The sequence below is a fragment of the Sciurus carolinensis genome, chromosome 3 (genome assembly GCF_902686445.1).
Source record: "Sciurus carolinensis chromosome 3, mSciCar1.2, whole genome shotgun sequence".
Lineage (NCBI taxonomy): Eukaryota > Metazoa > Chordata > Mammalia > Rodentia > Sciuridae > Sciurus > Sciurus carolinensis.
Window position 1 is genome coordinate 35,683,241 of NC_062215.1, and position 25,245 is coordinate 35,708,485.

General features: G+C 37.8%; 1 protein-coding gene across 2 annotated transcripts in view; it reads right to left on the reverse strand.

The window, feature by feature from the left end:
• Ppm1d (protein phosphatase, Mg2+/Mn2+ dependent 1D) overlaps positions 1–24,797 on the reverse strand; it is a 43,599-nt gene extending 18,802 nt beyond the window's left edge. Inside the window, exons 1-3 of one of the 2 annotated variants that reach the window (XM_047542942.1) lie at positions 23,653–24,797; positions 9,344–9,569; positions 4,872–4,996 (exon numbers count right to left, since the gene is read on the reverse strand). In XM_047542942.1, coding sequence (XP_047398898.1) covers positions 4,872–4,996; positions 9,344–9,569; positions 23,653–24,370 — 1,069 coding nt within the window. In that variant the 5' untranslated portion in view covers positions 24,371–24,797. Of the gene's footprint in view, positions 1–4,871; positions 4,997–9,343; positions 9,573–23,652 lie in introns of both variants that reach the window. The other variant, XM_047542941.1, reaches the window with a different exon arrangement.
• Positions 24,798–25,245: the final 448 nt, after the last annotated feature.

Genomic DNA, 25,245 nt, shown 5'->3' on the forward strand with positions numbered 1-25,245 from the left:
CTAAGGACATTTTGCAGAGCATATCCCCATCTTTTAGTGACTATATAATGAAGGATCTAAAATTAGCATTTTCACCTAGACTAGAGAAACACATTAACCAGTTTTGTATACGTAAAAGACTGTCATGCAACAGGCAAAACAAGAACACTGCCCTGTTTTTGTTTTAGCACACAAAACCAGGGCTGATATCTGAAAGATTCAGGGAAGCAAACTTTTTTTTTTTTTTTAGTTGTAGATGGACACAATACCTTTATTTTATTTATTTACATGGTGCTGAGGATCAAACCCAGTGCCCCACAAACGTGAGGCAAGCGCTCTACCATTGAGCCACAACCCCAGTCCAGAGGCAAACTTTTAACTCATAATAAAATAACAATTATATCAGTTCAGTAATGTAAGTTTGTGTTTTGTTAAGTAAAGATTACTGATGATATTCAAACAAGGATTGAATTACTTGTCTGAATTACTCTAGAGTATCACTGGACTGTGTACGAATATCTGAACCAGAAAAAAACAGCTGATTTTCCTGCTACCTCTATACCAGTCCCTCTCAATTTTCTTCTTCTATACAATAACTTATGGGTTTCAAAATTTACTTGAAAAGCTTGACACACACACTCATGTAGACAAAATAACTTGACCCATCTACTTTGATTCACCTTACCTAGAGTAAGATCCTGGCCTCAGTTCAATGAGTTCCCTGTTTAAAAACAAACAAACAAAAAACCTCAGCCACATGTGATGGCACATGGCTGTAATACCAGCTACTGGGAGGTTAATGAAGGAGGATCTCAAGTTCAAGGCCAGCCTCAGCAACTTGGTGAGGCCCTATCTCAAAAGAGAATTAAAAGGGCTGGGGAGGTAGCTTGGTGGTAAAGCACCTTCCTAGCATGCACAAGGCACTAGGTTCAATCCTGAAAAACAATAAAATGGGGGGAAAAAAAAAAAACCTTCTGCTGTTTGTTTATTTGGTACTGGGGATTGAACCCAGGGGCAACTTACCACTGAAATACATCCCCACTCCTTTTTATTTTTATTTCTGAGATCAATTCTCACTAAGCTGTTTAGGGCCTTGCTAAATTGCTGAGTCTAGCCTCAAACTTGAGATTCTCCTGCCTCAGCCTCCCAAGTCACTGGGATTACAGGAGTGTGCTCTGCACCCAGCCCCTCTGGTATTTAAGTAATATCAATTCTTTGCCTCTCATGCCCCCTATTTTTTGCTGTTGTTTTGTTTGTTTGTTTCCAGTACTGGGGATTGAACCCAGGGGTGCTTTACCACTGAGCTACATTCCTAGTCCTTTTTTTTTTTTTTTTTTTTCATTTTCATTTTGACACAGCATCTCACTAAATTCCTAGACTGGCCTCAGACTCCTGAGTTCCTGGGATTAGAGGCATGTGCCACCATGCCCAGTCATGCCCCCATTTTCAATGCTCACTGATGATACAAATGGTGGTAGTCAACCAAACTTACCTTCTAACCTGAAATGTAAGCAGCAGCTAATTATCATCTTCTCCCCTTCTTTTTCCTTGCTAACAACTGGAAGATTAATAGTATTACTTGCTTATACTATGAATGACCTCAGTAACTTAGCCTTCTAGTTCTGCAAAAAAATCTATAAAATACGTAAAGCACCTAGAGTATTACAAGTGGTTTCTAAATGATATTTCTGCCTCCAATTTGATCTCCCTACAATCTTACTCATACAATAGTCTAAAATGATCCTCAAAAACAAACTGGATCGTTTCACTGACCCAGTTCAATAAATAACAATAGTAATAACAACTAACATTTATAGAGTACTTACTAGGTGCCAAGCACAATTCTCAACATTTTACATGTATTACTTCCACCCAATAATCACAACAGTATGAGACAAATATCTGCTATAGTTTGAATGTGTCCCCTACAAAACTAATTTTGAAATTTAACTGCCCTATCACTATATGAAGAGGCAGGACCTTTAAGGCAATTAGGCCATGAGAGCTCCACCCTCACTTGTAAGATTGGTGCCTCTAAAAAGGTGAGCTTTCCCTCTCTTGCCCTGTCTCTCTCCCTCTCTCTCTCTCTCTCACCTTCTTGCTTCCTCCATGTGATGAGGCATCAAGGTCCTCACAGATGCCAGCATCTTGATACCAGACTTGCCAAACTCCAAAACTGTGAGCCATGAACTTCTGTTCATTATAAAGTACCTGGTCTTCTGTTACAGCAATGCAAAATAGACAGAAGACAGTACCAAATTATTAGGTCCCAATTAAATGAAAAAAGCTATGTCACAAAATCTAAGTAATCTGCCCAAGTCTGCACAATAAATAATAGTACTAAGAATAAAAAATAGGCATTTTGGCTCTAACGTCCACCTCTTTACCAATATGGTATACTTTCTCTCCTATTTTTCTCTTCCTCTGTGTGTGTGGTACTTGGGATCAAACCCAGGGCTTCATGTATACTAGGCAAATTGCTGAGCTACACCCAAAAGCATTTATTTCTTTTTTTGTTTTTTTCCCACCTTCTCTCTCTCCAACTCCCCAGTTCTTCCTTGCTCTGTCTATTTCTTCGACGGAAGACACAATATGTTGTCAAGACTGGCCTCAAGCTTGTGGGCCCAAGTAATCCTTCTGCCTCAGTCTCCCAAGTAGCTAGAATTACAGGCATGCACCACCACACCCAATTTTTTAAACTTTTATTTTTATTTTTTGCAGTACTGGACGTTGAACCCAGAGGTGCTCTACCACTGAACTATATTCCCAGTCCTTTTAAAATTGTTTTATTTTGAGACACATTTCTTGCTAATTTGCTAAGGCTGATCTCAAACTTGAGATCCTCATGCTTCAGCCTCCTGAATCACTGGGATTATAGACATGTGCCACTATACCTGGCTTACAATTTCTTAAAAATATTTTTTTCTTATTAGATTTGATAGTCTAGAATAGAGAATCTGTTCAGCCTACATGGAATCATATGCTCCTCCTCTTCTATATTTTATTAAAAGACACTGAACTGGAGTATTTAAACTAAGACTTCACATAGCACAAGAGATATAATTTCCCAAAAGGAAACCATAGTATTATTTGAAAGGAAGCAAGATTGTACCCTGGGTACACTTTTTTCAATCCAAATGTCCACTAGACATCTACAGGCCGGCCCTGGCAAGAGATGACTCTGCTGTTTTCCTTTGCCCCTTTCCCTCCTTCAGATCTTACTTAAATATCACCTCCTTAACAAATGTTCCTTAATCATCCTTTCTAAAGTAGCTCTCTCCTGTTATCCACTATCCCTCCCATCAATTACTGGCACATCACTTGTTTAATTCCTTTAAGGATGACACCTTTTGGAAAGATTTTCTCATTTGTTTATTATCTATTCCCCCCATTAGGTTATTATTATTATTATTATTATTATTATTTTTATTATTGTTTATTATTATTTCCCCCATTAGGTTATAGACTCCATGAAGAATAGGACTACATGCATTTGATCATCAAAGATCAGTAAGAGATTATATATAGTAAGTACAATGATCATTTTATAAGGCAAATCAGGTAATCCCAGTGTCTCAGGAGGCTGAGACTGTAGGATCGAGAGTTCAAAGCTAGCCTCAGCAACAGTGAGACACTGTCCCTAAATAAAATACAACATAGGGCGAAGGATGTGGCTCAATGATTGAGTGCCCCTGAGTTCAATCCTCAGTACCAAAACAACAAAATAAATAAATAAAAGGCAAAACAGATGTTATTCCTTAGCTTTTATCCTACAATGCTTCCCACTGCAATTAAATCAGAATGGAAGTTTCTACTATGAAATGGCCATGTCCACTTCACCAACTTCAGTCTTTTGACAATTCCTAATACATGGCAAGCTATTTCCCATTTCAGGATCCTTGCCTGAAATATTCTTCCACAGGTTCTTCACAAGACTAGCTCATTCTTTGTCCTTCAAATCTCAACTAAAACAAGACTTCCTAAAAGTAGCACCCATATTGCACTGGCTAAAATAGTTTTTCCCTTCTAAATTATTCTTTGTCATATCACCCTGTTTATTTCTTTCATGATATTTCCTAATCTGTAATTACTTCACTTATAAGCTTAATTTCTTATTGCCTATCTTCTTAATTGCATGGACAGAAAGTATATCTGCATTATGTCTTCAAAGCCTATCATAATGCCTAGCACCAAGTTGGTACTCAATTATCTATTGGAAGAAAAAAGAAGAAAAAGAACAATTTGGTGTTTTCTTAGAGATATTTCCTTTAGAAAAAATACCCCCATCTAGCAGAGACAATGTAAGATATTAAAATAGCAATAAGGCTCTAGCCTTCCTTCCAAAGTCAAGTAGACCAGACAAAAACTATTTTTATTTTGTCATGGACAATTTATTTTGCTAGCTAAAGAAAAAAAGAGCCTTGAACACTCTTAGAAATACTAAGGGCTGAAGTAGAAAAGAATATTTTAAAATAGTTTTAAGGATAACATTAAGCCTAGGTATACATGTATGTCTCTAAGTATAGATGAAGCAGCAAGACTTTATGACTCATGACTAAAGAACAAATGGCACTGAAATATATACCTTCACCTCTCCTTCACTTAGGTTTTATTTTTTTTTAATATGTTTTAGATATTGACAGACCTTTATATTATTCATTTATTTATATGTGGTGCTGAGAATCAAACCCAGTGTTTCACACATGCTGGGCAAGCGCTCTACCACTAAGTCACAACCCCAGCCCCTCAATTAGACTTTTAAATCATTAATATCATAGAATCTCTATCCTCATAATCTCCCAACTAAGAGTTTAGCTCTATGTCCTCTTCTATTTTACCATCATATATTATTAAAATCTAACATGATTTCATCAAAAGTAAGACCCACTTACCAAGTGCTCTTGCTACTGCCAAAAAGGGAATCTGGTCAATAACTGTGCTCCTTCTAACAGGTCCATTGTGAGTGAGCCGAGGTCTTTTCCAAACTACACGGTTTACCCCAGACTTGTTCATGACACTAAAAAACAAAGTTCACATGAATTCTCTAAATGATTAAAAAACAACTAAGATAGCTCAACATGTCATATAACTAATAAAATAAGATTATATTATCATAAAACAATGATTAATCTGTTTCAGATACAAAGATACATAAGCCAAAACTGCTCTTCAGAGATGAAAAACAAAATAGGATAAGACGACATGAGGAAAATTTGTAAGTGACTGAAATAAACCAGACAAAACCAAATGGAAATAATGTGGAACAGAAGTGAAAAAATGAATAAGATATAAGAAAAATGATACAAAGAAAAACAAAAGGAAAAGAATGAAAACATAAACAAGATCAACTAAAAAAAATAACAAAAAAAGAAATAATGTGAAGAAAAATTTGTAGCTATCATGTCAAAGAAAAATACAAGATGACTTAATGATTCAAATAATTGGGGAGATAAAAAAAAAAAAAAAAAGAGTTTCTAGCCAGGTACGGTGGCACACACCTGTAATTCAGCAACTTGAGAAGATCAAGTCAGCCTCAGCAACCTAGCAAGGCCCTTCGAAACTTAGTGAGACCATGTCTCAAAATAAAAAATAAAAATGGCGGGGAGCTGGGGTTGTGGCTCAGTGGTAGAGCGCTTGCCTAACGTGTGAGGAACTGGAGTCAATTCTCAGCTCCACACAAAATAAAATAATTAATTAAAGTTTTTTAAAAAATGGCAGGGGATGTAGCTCAGTGGTAAAGCTACAGTTTCAATCTCAGTACACAAAAAAGAAAGGAAAGAAGGAAGGAAGGAAGGAAGGAAGGAAAAGAAAAGAAAAGAAAAGAAAAGAAAAGAAAAGAAAAGAAAAGAAAAGAAAAAGAAAGAAAGAAAGAAAGAAAAAAAGAAAAGAAAGAAAAAAGATTGATTCTATAAGTGGAGGGCTATATGGTGACATGAAGAAATTAAAAAGAAAGGATTATAGAGTTCTGAGTATTTGGGATGGGAGAAACACAACAGAACAGGGCTAAGGATGTATCTCAATGGTAGAGCACTTGCCTAACCTGCCTGAGGCCCTCAAACTAATCCCTAGCACTATAAAATAAATACAAATAAATAAATAAAGGAGCAGGCCAGGAGATAAGCAGTACTATCTCATCAATCTTCCTACAATGATGGCAATGTTCATTTTGCACAATAATACAGTAGGCACATGTGGCTAGAGAACACTGCAAATAGGACTAAGGTAAATGAGGAAATGATTTTGTAAATTTAATTTTTATTAATTTAAATATAAATTGTCACATGTGGCTCCTGGCAATAATTTCAGACATTGCAATAAAGGACTGAAATAAGTACAGAATATCCACAAAATGTGATAAATGTTAACATAGAATAGAAATTCCAAAAAAGTCACTCATTTACCATCCTTTTTGAGAACTAATTTAATTCTCAGTTCTGAAAGCAACATATAACTATAAAAAGTTACAATATCAAGGAAAATCATTTTGTTATTATTCTTTCTTCAGTGCTGATCCTCAGAAAAGAAACTGCAGAGTTAAGTGAACTGGTCATTCACAAGACTCTATGAAACATGAATCAAGACTCTACAGAATTACACTGAGAAGGGATGTCGATACTCGGCCTTCGTATCATCATAAAGTCCTATAGTTCCTTCCTAAACCTGTTTTCTAAAAGGTAAGTCTTAATACTTAAATTATTTAGTAGCTGCTTCCAATATAAGTATTTACTAGAAGCTCTCTTGATACTAAATACTCAAAGATATTATGGTCCCTATAATGGTACTGATTAAACATAAAAATTTTAAATCCAGTATCAAAAAAAAAGCAATGTTAGAAAAGATGCTGCTTTTATTACATTTCCTGTATGATTAAAAGGCACATAAAAAGGAACAGCCTGACATGCAGAGAGCTGACTGAGCAGTAACAGAAGGCAGAAAAACAGAGCACTGGCCAATTGGCTAGGTTGGGATAGAGGGAAGTAAGGAAATAACTTATCATACAATGGCTCAATTTTTACAAGACACCTGCTCCCAAATGGCAAAGAGCATTTCTCCAACAGTCCAGATGGTATTTTAGTGATAAAGCAAAAAACAAAAACTCTTTAAAAATGTAATTAAAATAAAAGAAAATGTAATGTTAAAAACTTAAGTTGAAAAGTAAAAACAGCCAAAAATGTTTTTTCAAAAAATTAACAAGAAAGAATCAGGCCTAAATATTGCAGAACCCAAATATTTCAGGAAATCTATTTATAAATGCAAAGTCCACTTTTCATAAATACCAGCAAAGGTCTCAGATATTAGACTGACCTTCACACTCATAGGATTAAATAAACTAGAGCCTAAACATTGGTTCACTGATAAAGTATGCCAGCATGACAGCTTCAAGGATACACTGTCTTTAGAAATGACCCTTAAGGACATCACAGATGAGACCATCTAGCTTCTTGAGCTTTATTTACCTCAATTACAAGCATTTCTTATTTAAAGAAAAAAAAAAGACTCTTAAGATATCCAGAAGTCATTTTCTAGTTCCCCAAATGACAGTGCAATTGTGAGGAAACAAGGCCATATGGTTCCGTCTAGGTTAAGTTTTGTGTGCTACAGGAATTAGTCTTATAATGACCCATGATTATACTTTCCTGGTCCCAAGACAAGTCAAACTCCATACATTTAAGGAACCTGAGGTCTGGGCTTATAAGAAGAAATTCAGCCGGGTCAGGTGGCACACACCTGTAATTCCAGTGGTACAGAAGGCTGAGGCAGGAAGATTCCAAGTTCAAGGCCAGCCTCAGCAACTAAATAAGGACATAAGCAACTTAGCAAAATCTAGTCTCAAAACTCAAAAAATGGCTGCGGATGTAGCTCCTGGGTCAAGTACTCCTGCTGGGTTCTATCCCTCAAATCAAAAAAAAAAGAAGAAGAAGAAGAAGAAAGTGATAGTCTATTCAAAGTCTTCTCTACCCATATAAAGTTCATTAAAGGGTCATTCTAGGCCAACCACACACAGCATGCCTGTAATCCCAGCAACTTGGGAGGCTGAGGCAGGAGGATCACAAGTTTGAGGTCAGCCTGGTCAACTTAGCAAGACCTTGTCCCAAAACAAAATTTAGAAAAGGAGCTGGGTGAGGTGATGCACACCTGTAATCCAATGGCTCAGGAGGCTAGGGATACAGCTCAGTGGTAAAGCACTCTGGATTCTATACACAGTAACGAAAAGTACACATCAACCTTGGTAATAAAAATTTTAATCTGTTCTGGAGTCTACCAGAAAGAAAGTGTCTAATATAGAAAAAAATCTCCCAGTCAGGCATGGTGGTACATGCCTATAATCCCAGCAGCTCAGGAAGCCGAGGCAGGAGGATCACATGTTGAAAGCCAGCCTCAGCAACTTAGTTAGGCTCTAAGCAACTTGGTAAGACCCTATCTCAAAATAAAAAATAACAAGAGCTAGAGATTGAGCTCAGGGATTGAGCACCCCTAGGTTTAATTCCCTGGTACAAAAAAAAAAAAAGAAAAACACCAAACAAACAAATGGAAGGGAGATCAGTAGAGGAAAGGGACTCGGGGAGAGGGAGAATGGAAAGGAAAGGGGAAATACTGGAGAATGATATTGGTCAAATTATATTGTGATATTGTGCACATATATAGATATGTAACAAATCTCACCATTTTGTACTAATATAATGCACCAATTTAAAAAATGGTAAAAAAAACTACCACTTAATGAATTTTGGAATAATATCAAAGAATATACAGAGAAGATATTAAAAGACACCTCCCCTTTCAAACTGTATATCTATGTAAAGTACTTCAGGTATTGCAAACAAAATAACATACCATGACAGGATGAATATAGAAGATAAGAGACTCTGTCACCTATTAAGCCAAACACTGCAAAAAAATTTAAAACAATGCCATTTCTTTCACTAAAAACTTGTTTTATCTCACTGTATGTAAGGTACAAAACCAAAAGGCACCAACAGAAGAGATTAATTTTTTTTTTAAAAATCCCCAGGAACATCAACAAAAGACAAATTTGGAAACAATATTTGACACATCACACGTAGTAGATTAACTGTTCTTTTTGTCCAGATTCTGAGAGTCATGCTGATCAACATTTAAGTGAAAGATTTCCAATAAATCCTTGTATGTATTGTTACTTAAGGCCTACTGAAATGTTTCCATTTTGGAGTCATTATTACAAACAAAAAAGTCAATTCCAAATAATAAGATAAATGAGTTCACATGGAATTTTGCATGAGGCAATCTAAAAAATAACCTAAAATTCTAAGTAACTGACTTCATTGAAAGGGAGAAACAGGTAAACAAAACCAAGAGAGAAAAACCAAAACAGCAGAATAATTACCTGCCACCAAGTCCTTCAATTCGTTCTCTTTCCTTGGGAAGTTCCGGCTTATGGTCTTGTGTCACCTCCACAGCTCTGATAAAATCATCCTTCGGGTCATCCTGAATTCCAAGGACCACCCCAGAATCACCTACATGAGCTACATACATCTTCATGCCCCGTATGATGACCACACTGGCAGTTGTCCCTGATGTGCTAGGAAGACCTGTCATAGTCTTTGGCCATTCTGCTGTAATAAGGGGGAAAAAAAAAATTATTCTTCTGGGTATAAACATGAATATATTGTCAGAATATAAATGGCAACATATAGTGAATTAGCACGTTAACATTTGAATTAGCATAAGAAAAAATGTAAGAAAAGTATTTTGAAAGCTAATTGATAGACTGATTAAAAAATTTTATAAACAATGTAACTACAATTAAAAGTCAAATCAAGCCTAGAATAAATACATTATAAAATAGACTTACTATTTCCATTTAATTCTTAGTCCTAACTACATTAAGAGAAGAGGATATATTAAGTTTTGTTTTTTATAATGTTGGAGACTAAGCCAGAGTTTTGTACATGCTAGGCAAATGCTCTACCACTAAGCTATGCCACAGCTCTGGTAACAGTTTTGATACCATTAAGCCAGTCACTTAGCATCTGTTTATTAATCTTGAAAGGTCCCCCCCCCCAAAAAAAAAAAAACTCCTTGATTTATTTTTTTAAACATTTTATTTATTTATTTATTCTTAGATGTTGACAGACTTTTATTTTATTCATTCATTTTTATATGGTGCTGAGAATTGAACCCAGAGCCTCACACATGTGAGGCAAATGCTCTACCACTGTGCCACAACCCCAGTCCCTTGATTTATTTTTGAAATAATTATTTTGAATATTCAAAACCTCTCAAGTAACATTTATTCTTCATTCACTACGTAAGAGGTTCTGTACTAAAAGATTTACATGTATTATCTCAAGTAATACTTGTAACAAACCTATGAGACATAAAATTATTCTCATTCTTTCCATCTTGCAGATGCAGAAACCAATACTTTGGTCAGAACACTTGCTTGAGATCAGTCAAACATTGAGTAGCAAAAGTCCCATATATGTAATTTCAAACCTATACTGTCTGACATTCTCAACTCTGAAATATTTTGTAATACTGAATGACAACTTGTAGTTTATGATGGCAGAATGAGTCCAAACACACATATTCTCTACACCAAAATCCTGCTAAGGACAGAATGTAAGAAAAAATCCACAGTAGTTGTAAGATATAGGGAAAGGTCATAAGCAAATACAAGTGATTCCTGTAAATTTAAACAAACCTATATTATGTTAAGGAATAAAACAGAATGCAGTCTTGTAATCAAATACAGGCAAGAATAGTCAGTAAAAAAAGGAACAAACTTTTTTCCCCTGTCAGTGAGTCCCAGAAAAGTTTTTAAATGCTGAAAATAAGAATATGTGGTAAAGAGGTTGGTGGATTAATATTATAACTGCTATACCCCTAGCCATTTTTATTTTATTTTGAGACAAAGCTTACTAAGTTGCCCAGACTAGTCTCAAATTTGAAATCTTCCGGTCTCCCAAGTATATGGGATTGCAGGTGTACACGACCATGTCTGACTTTCTTTCTTTTTCAATGTTATATACTCTGAAAATAAACCTTCTGAACCATGAAGTAACTTGACTGAAATTATCCTACAGAATGTACTGTCACTTACAGAAGGTAACTACATAGACTACATGAAATAGTGACATTTACAATTGCTCAGGGAAACCAGAACAGCTAATATTGAACAAACTAGAAATTTGTTTATACACATACACACATGTACATTATGTTTTTGTGTATTATATAAGACAATTTCATTATTTTTCATGTGGATATCTAGTTTCTCAAATGCTATTTATTAAGGAGACTATCTGTTCCTCATTTGGAACTCTTGTCAAAGATTAGTTAATGATATATGCATGGGTTTATTTCTGGACTTTCTATTCTGTTCCATTGGTTTATATCAGTATCATAAGGTTTTGATTAATAAGTCTGTAATATAGTTCAAATTTGGAAGTGCGATGCTTCTAGTCTTATTCTTTCTTAAGATTGTTTTGGCTATTTAGGGCCTTCTATGGTTCCATATGAATTTTAAGGGTTTTTTTTCTATTTTTTATGGAAAATGCCAATGGAATTTTGATATGGATTCCACTGAGTCTGTAGAACACTTTGGGTACTAATGTTCTTGCAATTCTTCAACATAGGGTTATCTTTCCATTTATTTGCATCTTCAGTTTGTTTCATTAATTTCTTATTTTTTTGTATACGTTGCTGGGGATGTAACCCAGGGCCTCCAGCATGCTAGGCAAGTGCTATACCACTGGTCTATACCCCGAGAGTCCTAGAAATGCAAGTATTTTTATTTGTTGATTTTGTTTCCTGCAGCTTTAGTGAATATGTAAGGTGTTTTTTGTGGAGTCTACATACGATCATGCCATCTGCAGTTTTACTTTTTTCCTTTTTTGGTACCAGGGACTGAACCCAGGGGCACTTCACTACTGAGCCACATTCCCAGCCCTTTTTATTTTTTATTTTGAAACAGAGCCTCGCTAAGTTGCTGAGGCTGGCCTTGAACTTGCAATCTCTCTGCCTCAGCCTCCATGTCACTGGAATTCCAGGTGTGCACCAAATATACTCAAAAGTTAAAATTGATGTTAACTGGATTTATCATGTGGCCTGTGTTATGTTGAGGTACATTCCTTTCATACCTAATTTGATAAAAACACTTATTATGAAAGAATGTTAAATTTTGTCAAATGCTTTTTCTACATCTATTGAGGTGATCATGTGATTTGTTTATTGTTCTAAAGTGATATGCCGTATTATTGGTTTACATATGTTGAACCAGTCTTGCATTCCGAGGATAAATTCCATTTGATCATGGTGTATGATTTGTTTCTATAAAATAATATATAACAGCAAGAATTAGTATTTCTAACACTGTGTGTGGTGCCACTGTAAGTGGTTTTCATGTGTTAACTCATTTATTCCTATATAAAATATCTGATAATTGATTATTTACACACACACATAAAGCTTTTAAGTGATACCTAATATCTAAGCAACCTACAAAACAGAAAAACATTGGCAAAGCATGTATCTGATAAAGAAATAATACTCAAAATATACAGAAACTCATACAACTCAATTGAGAAAACAAAAACAAAGAAAGAAAAAAAGCCAATGTAAAAATGGGAAAAAGAGTCAGGACACCTGTAGTCCCAGCAGCTCAAGAGGCTGAGGCAGGAGGATCACAAATTCAAACCCAGTCTCAGCAATTTAGCAAGGCCCTAAGCAACTCAATTAAATCCTATCTCTAATAATAAAAATACAAAAAAAAAGAAAAAAAAAAAAAAAAAAGCTTGGGGTGTTGCTCAGTGGTTAAGTGCCCTTGGGTTCCACCCCTGTTAACAAAACAAAACAAAAAAGGGAAAAGGAGTCTAGTGATATGGCAGATGCCTGTAATCCTAGGTACACAGGAAGCTAAGGCAGAAGGATCTCAAGTTCAAGGCAAGCCTGGGCACCTTAGTAAGATCCTGTCATAAAATAAACATGATTTTTTAAATAAAAAAAAAAGTAGATACATAAAATAAAATAGGACTGAGGATGTAGTTCAGTAGTAAAGCACTTGCTTAGCATGTGCAAAGCCCCAGCTTCAATCCCCAGTACATGGGGATAGGAGAATGGGTAAATGAATTCGTTTTCCAAAGACATACAAATGGCCAACAAATAAATAAATTGATGCTCAACATCATTAGTAAGGGAAACTCAAATCAAAACCACAATGAGTTATCGCTCTACACCTTTTTGATACTTCCTACAGGAAGTAAAAAGTGTTGGTTGGGAAGGTAAACTGGTACAACCATTAAAGAAAAAAAGAATAGAGGGTTAAAATAAAAATTAAATTAAAAATAGAAATACCATATGACTTAAAATCCCATTTCTGGACATATACCAATAGGAAATAAAATCAGTACCTTAAAGAAGATCTGTACTTCCATGTTCTATATTCACAATATTATTATTCACAATAGTTAAGATATGGAATCAACCTATGTATTTGGCAAATGGATAAAGGAAAAGTGATGTAAACCAGCTGTAAATCCCCAATCCAAAAATATGGAATCCAAAATGCTTTTTGAGCACCAACAGGCTGTCACATATGGAAAATTTCACACCTGACCCATGTGATAGGATATATACAAAAATGCAGGCACAGTTGGGGGTGTACCTTAGCAGGAGGACCTGCTTAGCATGCACAAGGCCCTGGATTCAGTTCTCAGCACCCTAAATAAATAAATAAATATTGTATAAAATCATCTTCAGGCTTTGTGTATAAGGTACATATTAACATAAATAAATTTTGTGTTTAGACTCGGATCCCATCCCCAAGTTATTTCATTATGTATACCACAATCTGAAAAAAATTCAAAACACTTCTGGTCCCAAGTATTTCAGATAAAAAATACTATTCAATCTCCATAAACAATAGAATATCATTCAGTCAAAGAAAGGAGCAGTAAAGCCTGCCATTTCCAACGATAAAGACACACCTGGAGGATATATAATATATGAAATAAACCAGAAACAGAAAAACAAATACTATATGACCTCACTTATAAACAGAATCTAAAAAAGTCAAACTTATAGAAGTAGAGAGTAGACGGATGGTTATCAAGGGTTAGGGACTAGAAGAAGTAGAGATGGTGAAAGGATACAAACTTTCATTTATAAGATGAATAAATTCTCAAGATCTGACACATAGCATAGCAACTATATAACAGTATACTTGAAATTTGCTGAACAGCTCTTAAGTGTTCTCATCACCTTTTCTGGTAACTATATGAGATGATAAATATATTACTTAACTTGATTTTATGTTTTACATGAAAATGGCAGTGGTGGTGATCCTATATATTCCATTCTATAGTTTGGTCATTGCAAAACTGAAATTTTTTTTTGGAAAATAACTGGATTATTATAATCAAGTGGTGATTACAAACAAAGCTGCTATTTCTGATTTTCTTTACAACCAAACATCACCTCTCTTATCTGGTATGAATCCACCAAAAAGTTCCTAATGACACTGCTGCCTAGATTCCTAGAGGTACCCAGGATTCTGATCTTCCTGTTACCTAGTTCTTCAACTTTCTTTTTTTCTTTTTTTCCCCAATAATTCAAAGAACTTTCTTTTCCTGAACCAATACTGAATAAAGATGTCCTATCACTCCCAAATATTTATAGTACCTAATTCCTAAATAACAAGGGGATTCTTCTTAATAATCAACCAGTCTTAAACAATTTTCTATTGGTATAACAGAATACCTAAGACTAGGTAATTTATGAAGAACAGGAAAGTCTCAAATTAGGTGGCCATATCCTATAGGCTTGGTGGGGCTTTGTACTCCCTCAATTCATGGCAGAAAATAGAAGGGCCACTGGGGGTAGAGGGAAAAGAGAAAAGGGGCAAAACTCCCACCATAGCTAACTCATTCTCTAGAGAAAAGCATTAATGAACTTCTGAGGGCTTTATCCCCATAACCAAAGACCTGCCACTAGGCCTCACTCCCCAATGCTGCCGAATTAAGGAATTAAATTTCCAACACATGAATTTGGGGGACTTTCTCAAACCATAACAACCATCAAAATGAGGAAGTTAACACTGATACCACATAAACATCTAGTCAGCAGGCCTCATTTAAATTTCATCAATTTTCCTAATAATATGCTCTATATATAACAAAAGATAAAACCCATAATCTCTTGTTATATTTTCTTATTATATCTCATACCTGGAGCAATTCCTCAGGTTCCCTTGATGCTCTTAAGAAATACCAGGTCAGCCATTTCATGAATGTCTTTCAACTTGGGTTTATTTTATATTTCTTCATGCTTGTTTTCAGGTTATTAAACATTTTGGGTGTAAATACCATGAAAGTATTAATATTAACTCACTGGAGGCAGTATAAAATTTCAACTTGTTCCATTAAGTCTACTGCTATTTTAAATACTTAAGATGAGGTCTACCAAGTTTCTCCACTACAGTCTTTATCTTTTTTAATAAAGTGCTCTGTGGCAAGATAAACTGAGACACTGTAAATTTCATTTTATTAGGCCAAATGGTATTCCTCAACCCCAAATGAAAAGATATATCCACCAAAAACCTATGAATGTGACCTTATTTGGAAAAAGGCCTTTGCAGATGTAAATAGTCAAGAATCTTTAAAAAGATTATCCTGGATTAGAGTAGGCAGGCACTAATTCCGAAGACAAGTGTCCTTAGAGAAAGGGAGAAGGCAATATAAAGATGGAAGCCAAAAAAATGGCAAGGATTGTCAAAAATCATGGAAGCTAAGAGGCATAGAACAGATTCTCCCTCAGAGCCTCCAAAAAGAAAACAAGCCTGATGACACCTTGATTTTTGACTTTTGGCTTGCAGAACCATGAAAGAATAAATTCTTGTTCTTCCATGTCACCCAATCTTTGATAATTTGTTACAGCACGTCTAGGAAATATAATTCTTTCCCTCGAATTTTATCCACTAGTTTTAGCATTATATGACATTTTTTGGCTGAACTAATAACTATAATGGTTACCAAATATTATTTTCTAATTTTATCATTCTTTCCTATTAGTGGTCATTCTACTATTTAAAAAAATGGCTTTATATCAGCTTAATTTAATAGACAAAACTGCAGACAACCCAAATGCTCATCACAAGGTGAACAGATAAAGAAAGTGTAGTTCTCAGCAATAAAAAGGAATGAACTAATGATATCTACAGTAAAGTGATCTCAAAATAATTATGCTGAGCTAGGTGTGGTATACACACCTGTAATCCCAGTGGCTTGGGAGGCTGAGGCAGGAGGATCACAAGTTCAAAGACAGTCTCAGCAATTTAGCAAGGCCCTAAGCAACTGAACCAGAGGCATTAAGCAACTCAGTGAGACCCTGTCCCTAAATAAAACACAAAATTAGACTGGGGATGAGTGGTCAAGTTCCCCTGAGTTCAATGCCCGGTACCCCGCCTCCAAAATTATGTTGAATCAAAGAAGAAAGACAAAAAAAATATATCCTGTAAGATTTCATATAATAAAATTCTAGAAAAGTTCCCAGCAGTTCAGTAGGCTGAGGCAGGAAGATCCCAACTTCAAAGCCAGCCTCAGCGACTTAGTAAGGCCCTATGTCTCTAAATAAAATTCAAAAAAGTTCTGGGGGTGTGGTTAAGTGACCTGGGTTTAATACCCAGCACCAAACAATGACAACAACAAAAAAAAAAGCAAAAAATCTTCAGGACAGAAAGCAGAGCAGTGGTTGCCTAGGAATGTAAGCTGGAGAGCATGGGGAAGAGTACAGTCATCCCTTGGTATCTGAGGAGGAATGGTTCCAGGACCCCAAGGATGCCAAAATCTACAAATGCTCTAGTTGCATATGTGAAGAAGCATATAACCTGTGCACATCCTTTCATACCTTAATTCCTCTCTAGACAGCCTACAATAATTAACACAATGTAAACACTATGGAAATAGTGTTTATACTGTATTGTTTAGGAATAATGACAAGAAGTCTGTACATGTTGAGTACACATGCTGCATTTTTCCCTCAAATATTTTTGATCCCTGCTTGGCTGAATCTAAGGATACATAACCTGTGATTACGGAGAGTCAACTGTGATTATAAACAAGCAAAAGAAAACTTTCAGTACTGAAGGATATTTATTACCTTATCATGTTGGTATGGAAGGTGCACACACACACACTCACACACAAGCACATATCAAAACCCACCAAATGGTACACTTTAAAATGTACCATGTATTGTATGTCAGGTATACCTCAATAAAGCTTTCTTTCTTAAAAATTAAATAGCCACATGCAGTCAGGGCTACAATATTAGACAGCACACACATATATAGGTAACAAAAACAAAAATGATTAAGACTTTTTTTTTTTCTTCTGGAGCTGGGGTTTGAACCCATGGCCTTACACATGCTAGGTAAGCACTCTACCACTGAACTATACCCCCAGCTCTCCAAACTTGCTGGGATTACAGGCATGTGCCAGCACTCCCAGCTAAAATAAGAGGACTTAATTGTAAAAAGCAAAACTACATACCTTTTAGAAGAGAACACAGAAATATCTTTGTAACTTTGAAGTACAGAAAGAAGCTGGGCATGGTAGAACATGCCTGGGATACCAGTTACTCAGGAGGCTGAGGCAGAAATATCACAAGTTCAAGACAAGTCAGGGCAATTCAGGGAGACCCCATTTCAAAATATAACAAAACAAGGCCCTTGTGTATTTTGATTCTGGTTGAATTCCCAGTATCAAAAATTTTTTTCTTTAAGTAAAAAGTAAAGAAAATTTTCTTCAAAAGAACTCAAAAAGTATGAAATTTGAAGAAAATGATCAATAAAACTATATTAAATGTAAGATCTTTTATTGATTAATAAACATCACAAAATAAATAGACTAAAATTGGTATCTGCAACCTCTATAACTAAGAATTAGTACCTGAAATACATAAGAACTTCCTTTAGAGCTCAGTGGTACAGCACTTGCCTTGCATATGTAAGGCACTAGATTTGACATACAGTAAGGTGTCATTTTAAAAAGTTATAAAAAATATGCAAAAGGTACTAAACATTCTTTAGAAATACACAGCAACATAATAATATTATGAAGAAATGAGAATGATAAACACTGAATGTGAGGCAGCAGCTGCATCTCATGGGGAGTGGAAGGATGAAGGATGAATACAATACATTCAGGTAACGTATTTTGGGTGTGTGCGCGCACAGGAGCAGTTGGGGGTGATACAGGGTATAGAATCCGAGGGTGCTTTACCACTGACCTACATCCCTCACCCTTTTCATTTTTTATTTTGAGACAGGGTCTCACTAAATTGCTTAGGGCCTCACTTAAGTTGCTGATGGTGGCCTTAAACATGCAATCTGCCTACCTCAGCCTTCGGGGTAGCTGGGATTACAAGTGTGCATCATCATGCCTCTCTTTCCTTCTTTCTTTCTTTCTTTTTTGGCACCAGGGATTGAACTCGGGGACACTCGACCACTGGAGCCACAACCCCAGCCCTATTTTGCATTTTATTTAAAGACAGGGTCTCACTGAGTTGCTTAGCGCCTTGCTGTTGCTGAAGTTAGCTTTGAACTCTCCATCCTCCTGCCTCAGTCTCCCACTCCACTGGGATTACAAGCCTCAGTCACTGCCCAGCTCATGCCTCACTTTCTTTTAGTTCTCTTGATAAAACTATCACACACAGCCACAAACCACTTTGTTCACCATTCTCTTAAAACCATCAAGAAAAGGGGCTAAATGAATTTAAAAAAAGAAAAGAGGCTAAGAAAAACCATTATTTTAGGGGCTACAGGTTTAGCTCAGTGGTAGAGCACTGGCCTAGCATGTCAGAGGCCCTTGGTTTCACTACCAGCACTGAGGCAAAATAACTAAAGATGAATAAGGCAATTATCTTTGTCCCTAAGGACCTCCAGATTTAGCTAAGAGGCAGACACTATAGCATATTGGCATCTCACAGTAGTCCTTGTGATTTTCACAGGGATTCTTTTTTTTTTTTTTTTTTTTTTGCGGTGCTGGGGATGGAACCCAGGGCCTTGTGCTTGCAAGGCAAGCACTCTGCCGACTGAGCTATCTCCCCAGCCCCTCACAGGGATTCCTTAAGCCCAAAACTATTTTCGTAGTTTTGGGTGGTTTTTGTTTGTTTGTTTTTGTTTGTGTGTGTGTGTGTTTTTTCTTTTTCTTTTTTTTTTTTTTTTGCAGATTTAGCTAAGAGGCAGACACTATAGCATATTGGCATCTCACAGTTCGTTTGCCCTGTTCATTGTATAGACATTCACAGTGATGGTACATAAGCAATGGTTGATAATACTGCTAGTGCCTTGGCAGGAGTTCAGGCAGTGGCACCAAAATGAGCTAGTAGTCATTATATTTTTCATTGCTGTCCACCTAGAGTAAAAAAAAAAAAAAAAAAAAGCAAGCCATTTTCACTTAAGAAGTCCCTGATAAAGCTGGATATGATGGTACAATCCTATAATCCAAGCTACCCAGGAGGCTGAGGGAGGAAGATCACCAAGTTTGACACCAGCCTAGGAAACACAGCTGGACCCCACATCAAAAAAATAAAAATAAAAGATGTCAATGACACAATTTTCTTTGTTTTCTGATACTGGGGATTGAACAGGTGCTTCTATCACTGAGCCACATCCCCAGTTTTTATTTTGAGGTAGGGTCTGTGTGTGAAGTGGACTGTAAACATGCGATTTTCCTGCCTCAGCTTCCCAAGTCACAAGGATTACAGGAATGCACCACTGCACCTGGCTAAAACTTAATTTTATTAAATGTCAACCCATGCCAGGTGCCACAGTAAAAGCCTATAATCCCAGCAACTCTGGAGACTGACACAGGAGAATGGCAAATTTTGGAGGCCAGCCTTAGGTATTTAGCAAGACTGTCTCAAAATAAAAAAGAAAAAAGGGGCTAGGGAGATAGCTCAGCTGGTAGAGTGCTTGCCTCGAAAGCACAAGGCCCTGAGTTTGATCCCCAGTACCGCAAAAAAAAAAAAAAAAAAAGGGCTGGGGATGTAGCTCAGTAATACAGTATCTTTGGATTCAATCCCCAGAATCATAAAATCAACACCCCCCACAAAAGAAATTCAACCCACGAATACATGTTTTTAATATTCAATATGACAAAAAATGGGAGTGCAATAAAAGGCATCTGTTAGATAACAGGCTGTCGAGAGGAAAAGCATTTGTGATCATGAAATGAACTAACCATGCTTTTTTTTTTTTTTCTTTTAAATGCTGGGGATTGAACCCACACCCTCCCACATGCCAAGCCAACTCTACCACTGAGCAACATTTCCAGCCCCTAACAATGGACCATCATTTTTACCTGAAAGAATAACAAAGTGTGTTAATAAGACTTAGTTGTTTGGTATATGTTTCTTCAAAACAAACCAAGTGAGCTTTTTGCCTCAAGACAAACTGACAGTACCTACTGCCAGTAATAAATTTCTAATTGTTGCCTGAAAAACTCAATTCGGGAATATACATCTCCACCAGTTAACTGGATAGCTTCTCAATAAAGACTTTTCTGAAGACATCAGTGATATAAACAAATGTGATTTTTTCAATTTATTATATAATGAAATGCATCAATATCTAGAAGATATTTCTAACTCAGTGCACCATTATTTTCCAAATGACTAATATGTTACAAAATCACACATGGATAAAATATTTATTCAAAGTGGAAGACCAATAGATCTTAATGCAAGAATATGCAAAATTCAGTAATGAGATTTCAGATTCCCATTTGACAAACATTTAAGAAACTACCACTTTGACCAGGAGCAGTGGCACAAGCCTGTAATCCTAGTGGCTCAGGAGGCTGAGGGAGGAGGATGGAGAGTTCAAAGTCAGCTTCAGCAACAGCAAAGCACTAAGCAAATCAGTGAGAACCTGTATCTAAACATATAAAACAGGGCTGGGGATGTGGTTAAGTGCCCCTGAATTCAATTCCCAGTACCCCCCCCACACACACACAAAAAAAAACACCCACCATTTTGGTACCAAAAATATCCCTGTATCATCCCACATCTATATGTGAAGTTACTTTTTTGTTTATATACTTCAAACAGTACAAGAGACTGAGGGCAGAAACAGATATGAGCATTCAGCTGTCTTGTATTAGACTGAACATTAAGAGAGACTGCAAAATAAAAAACAATGCCATTCTTCTAATGTTACTTATTTTGAAATAAAGTGATTTTTTTCATGAAAAAATACACATTTATATATAGTGTATATTGCTTTAAAATAGAACATTTTTAAAATGTCTCATATGGGAAATATTAAATGTTGCCCACAAAAATAAAAGTTATTTGGGGTCCTTAATAATTTAAGATTATAGTAGCTGGGTGCAGTGGTACACAACTGTAATCCCAGGGATTCGGGAGGCTGAAGCAGGAAAACTCCAAGTTCAAGACCAGCCTCCGCAATTTAATGAGGCCCTAAGCAACTTAACGAGATCCTGTCTCAAAATAAAAAATTATAAAGGCTGGAGTGTGGCTAAATGCCCCTTGTTTCGATCCCTGGCACTAAAAAAAATATACAGTCAGATGTAATATAGATACATGCTACTTCAGAGACTGAGGCCGGCCTCAGTAACTCAGCAAAATTCTGTTCCCTGTCTCAAAACAAAAAAGAAAAGGCTGGGAATGTAACTCAGTGGCACGGAGTTCAATACCTAGTACAACACCCACCTCCCCCCGCAAAAAAAAGGAGAAGAAAATGAGCTGAAAATTTGTGAACTTAAAAAAAATGTTGGCACTTCCTATGTCAAGACTCTCATATACTCAGAATATTCCTCTTTTATTCAAGTTTTAAGGATGGTGTCTGATGTTTAGACATTGTACAAAGCAAACCATGTGTCTGGAGTACAAGGCTCCAAACGATTCATTGACAGCTTGACAAAAAAGTATGTGTAAGTTAAAAAAAAAAAAAAATACACACACACACACTCACATTTAATACCATGGCCCCTGCTTTCTTAAAAAATATTCAAGGGGCTGGGGGTAGCTTAGCTCAGTAGTAGAGCTTGTGTTCACCATATGAGACGCCCTGCATTCAATCCCCAGCCCTTTTTACCCTGTCTCAAGTAAAAACTAAAAAGGGCTGGAGATGTAGCTCAGTGGTAGAGCACTTCTGGGTTCAGTCCTCAGTAGTGAGGAAAAAAAAGAAAAAGTTCAAGGAGCCAAGGTCAAATCTTAAAGGTTTTTTAATTCTTACAAAGTTCAAACATATGGCAAATTTGCATAGCTCAAAGTGTACTGAAAATAAACAGGACTCTAAATAGTTCTTTGTGTCTAATCTCCCTCTATCTTGTTTTGTTGTCTTTCTGTTCAGTGTTCAGTTCCTCTGCAGTCAACGATGATATATTTCTAGAATATACTACAGTGTTTTCAGCTCTACTGCCCACGAAATAAATAAATAAATCTGTAATAGGGGCCCCTGGGATTGGATGGGAACCTCCTTCAAAAGGCCTAGTGGTTGGTCTTTAAGTCAATCAAATATTTCTTGGTAGAAAGCCAAGCAAATGGAAAACAGACTTTGAAACTAGCGAGTCTACAACTCTATAATAATACCTTTCTAAAATTGTTTTACAAATCTGTAACACTCTTTTCTCTATCCCTCTGTCCCTCTGCTGAAAATAAAGCAACTTTATTATGTTATCATAAACAAAGGTTGTTTTTAATAACAGAAGGGCATCATTTATTTTCTCTAACAATTGCATGCCATTTATTCACAGCGAAAGATAAGCAACTAAAATTCTGTGTAATGATACGTGCTGTGTACAGAAATACAGGCTGCCTTACAAAACATTAAAACTTAGATGAAACTACTGTACCGAATTTTTAGAAATTAAGGTGTCTATTTTCTTTTAGTAAACAGTAACTCCTTAGCTTTTGTTACTCTGACAGGTATTACATCGTATAAAAGTGCTTTTAATTAAGAACTGGTGAAATCTGAAAGAACTTAGCTAAGGCAACTACCAAACAAAAAGTCCTAACAAGTTAACTAACTGCACACCCCTAGCAGGGGCCAGTTTAAGAGGTAACAGCATGTTCTTTTTCCTTTTCATGTTTTCCTAAAACATGAGCACAACAGAATTCCTTTCAAGACTTTAAAACTGCCGGATCATGATTATAGTTCAGCCCTTCTAAATTAGATTACACTTTAGAGTACTGACACCACCGATAGGAGGCAACCGAGAGGAACAAGTTCATCAAGGGCAAAATTATGACAGATTGTAAGGAAACGGTACATTTTTTGCAATTTCCCGCTTTCTTCGCCTGACCCACATAGGAACGTCTCTTCGATTTATCTTTTGATCAAAATCTGGCGCTGGGTTTCAAACACTTTTTCTCTGGCTGCCACCAAAGTGAATTAGCGAAGGGAGAGGACTGCTTCCCCCTGATCTTTGAAGGGTGGAAATGAAGCGAGCAGCGGTTTCAGGGAGACAGCAATACTATCTTTGGCAAGGCCACTTTTGTGTGCCCGGACTCCACCGTGAAAAGCGCTACGAGCCCGAGAAGAGTCTTCATTCCCACCACTTTGCTCTCTGATAGCACTCCGGAGCCGGGGGCCCACGCGGTGCAGATGCTACAAAAGCCCTCAACTGCCTGAAAAGAGACGGGCGCCAAACAAGCCAGGGAACTTACCCAGTTTCTTCCACATGGCGAGGTGACAGGCGAGGAAGCCTTTGCGGATGGCAGCGCAAACCTTCGCGGGCTCGGACGAGGTGAAACCCTTCTGCTTCTTGATGAAACCCCATAAGTGCTCTCGGGCAAACTGTGCCGCCTCCCGCCCGCCGTGCCCGTCGCACACGGCGAAGAAGGCCACAGAGGAACGGCGGCGGCAGCAGCGGCCGGGCGCCGGTGAGGCCCCGGCGTCCGGGGAAGGGTCGCAAGCGTCTCGGGCTGCAGCCGCTGGGCCTTTCCCCGACACTTCGCTGCCGGGAAAAGAGGCCGGGGACCGCCGCGCAGGCGACGGCTGCGAGAGCGCCCGCCGTGGCGACGGCTTTTCTTCAGCCGTCGGCTCGGGCTCCACCACGATCTGAGTAACGTCCTCCATGTACTTCCTCCCGCCCTGGTCGGAGAAGACGCTCACTCCCAGCGAGTACAGCCCCGCCATGGCCGGCTGGCCGGGATCCCGCCGGTCCCACGCAGCCCGCCGAATCCGGCGGCGGGAGACAGACTCGCCGCTCGCCGGCCAACTATTGTTTATCTTCGACGACGCCGAGAGGGAGGAGGGGGCGGTCCCGGAGAGGGGGCGCGGGATGTCGGGACTTGTCCGCGAGAGCTGGGCCGGAGCGCTGGGGCGAGAGGAGTCGACAAGCTGCGCCTGCGCACTGAGCTTCCTCCGCCTGCCCGCGCCCATCACACAAATCAGGCGTTCTCCCCGGCTGACGTCACTCGACTCTCTGGGCGCGACCAATCCGGAGTCGAGGGGGGCGAACCCGCCCTCCGCCCCCTCCTCCTCGCAACGGCAGTGCCCCTCCTCCGGCCGCCGGCTGCGGGCCCGCGCTCAACCCTCTTGGTTTCTTTCTCGTCGCGGTCTTTTGCGCCCTCCTGGTTTTCCGCAGTCGCTGAGTACTTTTCGAGTGTCTTGGTCTGTCGCCTTTGTACTCGGTCCTCAGGATCATGGTTTTCTCTCCTGCCCGTCTCGTCCCGCTGCTTGCCTTGCGGGTAAAGCGGCGTAGGCTGGGGCCTCCAATGAGTGTAGAAAATGTGGGGGAGAGAACGGGGGGGGGGGGGGCGGATATTTGACCTTCCACTCCTTAAAGTGAAATGGCGGGAAACTTTCCTTCAAAGACCGTTTGTGAACTGGCTGGAAAAAGTGTGGCACCCGTGAACAGGTTTGGGTTGGGACGTATCCGACTGGGAATTGAGAAATTTTAGTCGTTACAAAAAAAACTTGGTAAATTTCCAAAATCGATTGCGCAGTTCTGTTTCACGTAATTAGGTATGTAAGATTTACGAGGTCTGAATTGAACCAAGAATTGGTTAAATTGTTAACCTAATACTTTTTCCGACTACTTCTGGATACAGCTTTTTATTCCTGTAGTATCACTTCAAGTTATCACGTGAAAATAACTTACAGAAACTTTTTCCAGGAGCTCCAGTGCCCTAATAATTTTGGTTATTTTCCTGTTCTCCCAATAGGTCAATCCAAGCGCTAAAATCTTTACACGAATTTCCACGGAAATTAGTATGCCAAAAGTTTTCTGTAGTGAATCGGTTTGAAGTTCATTT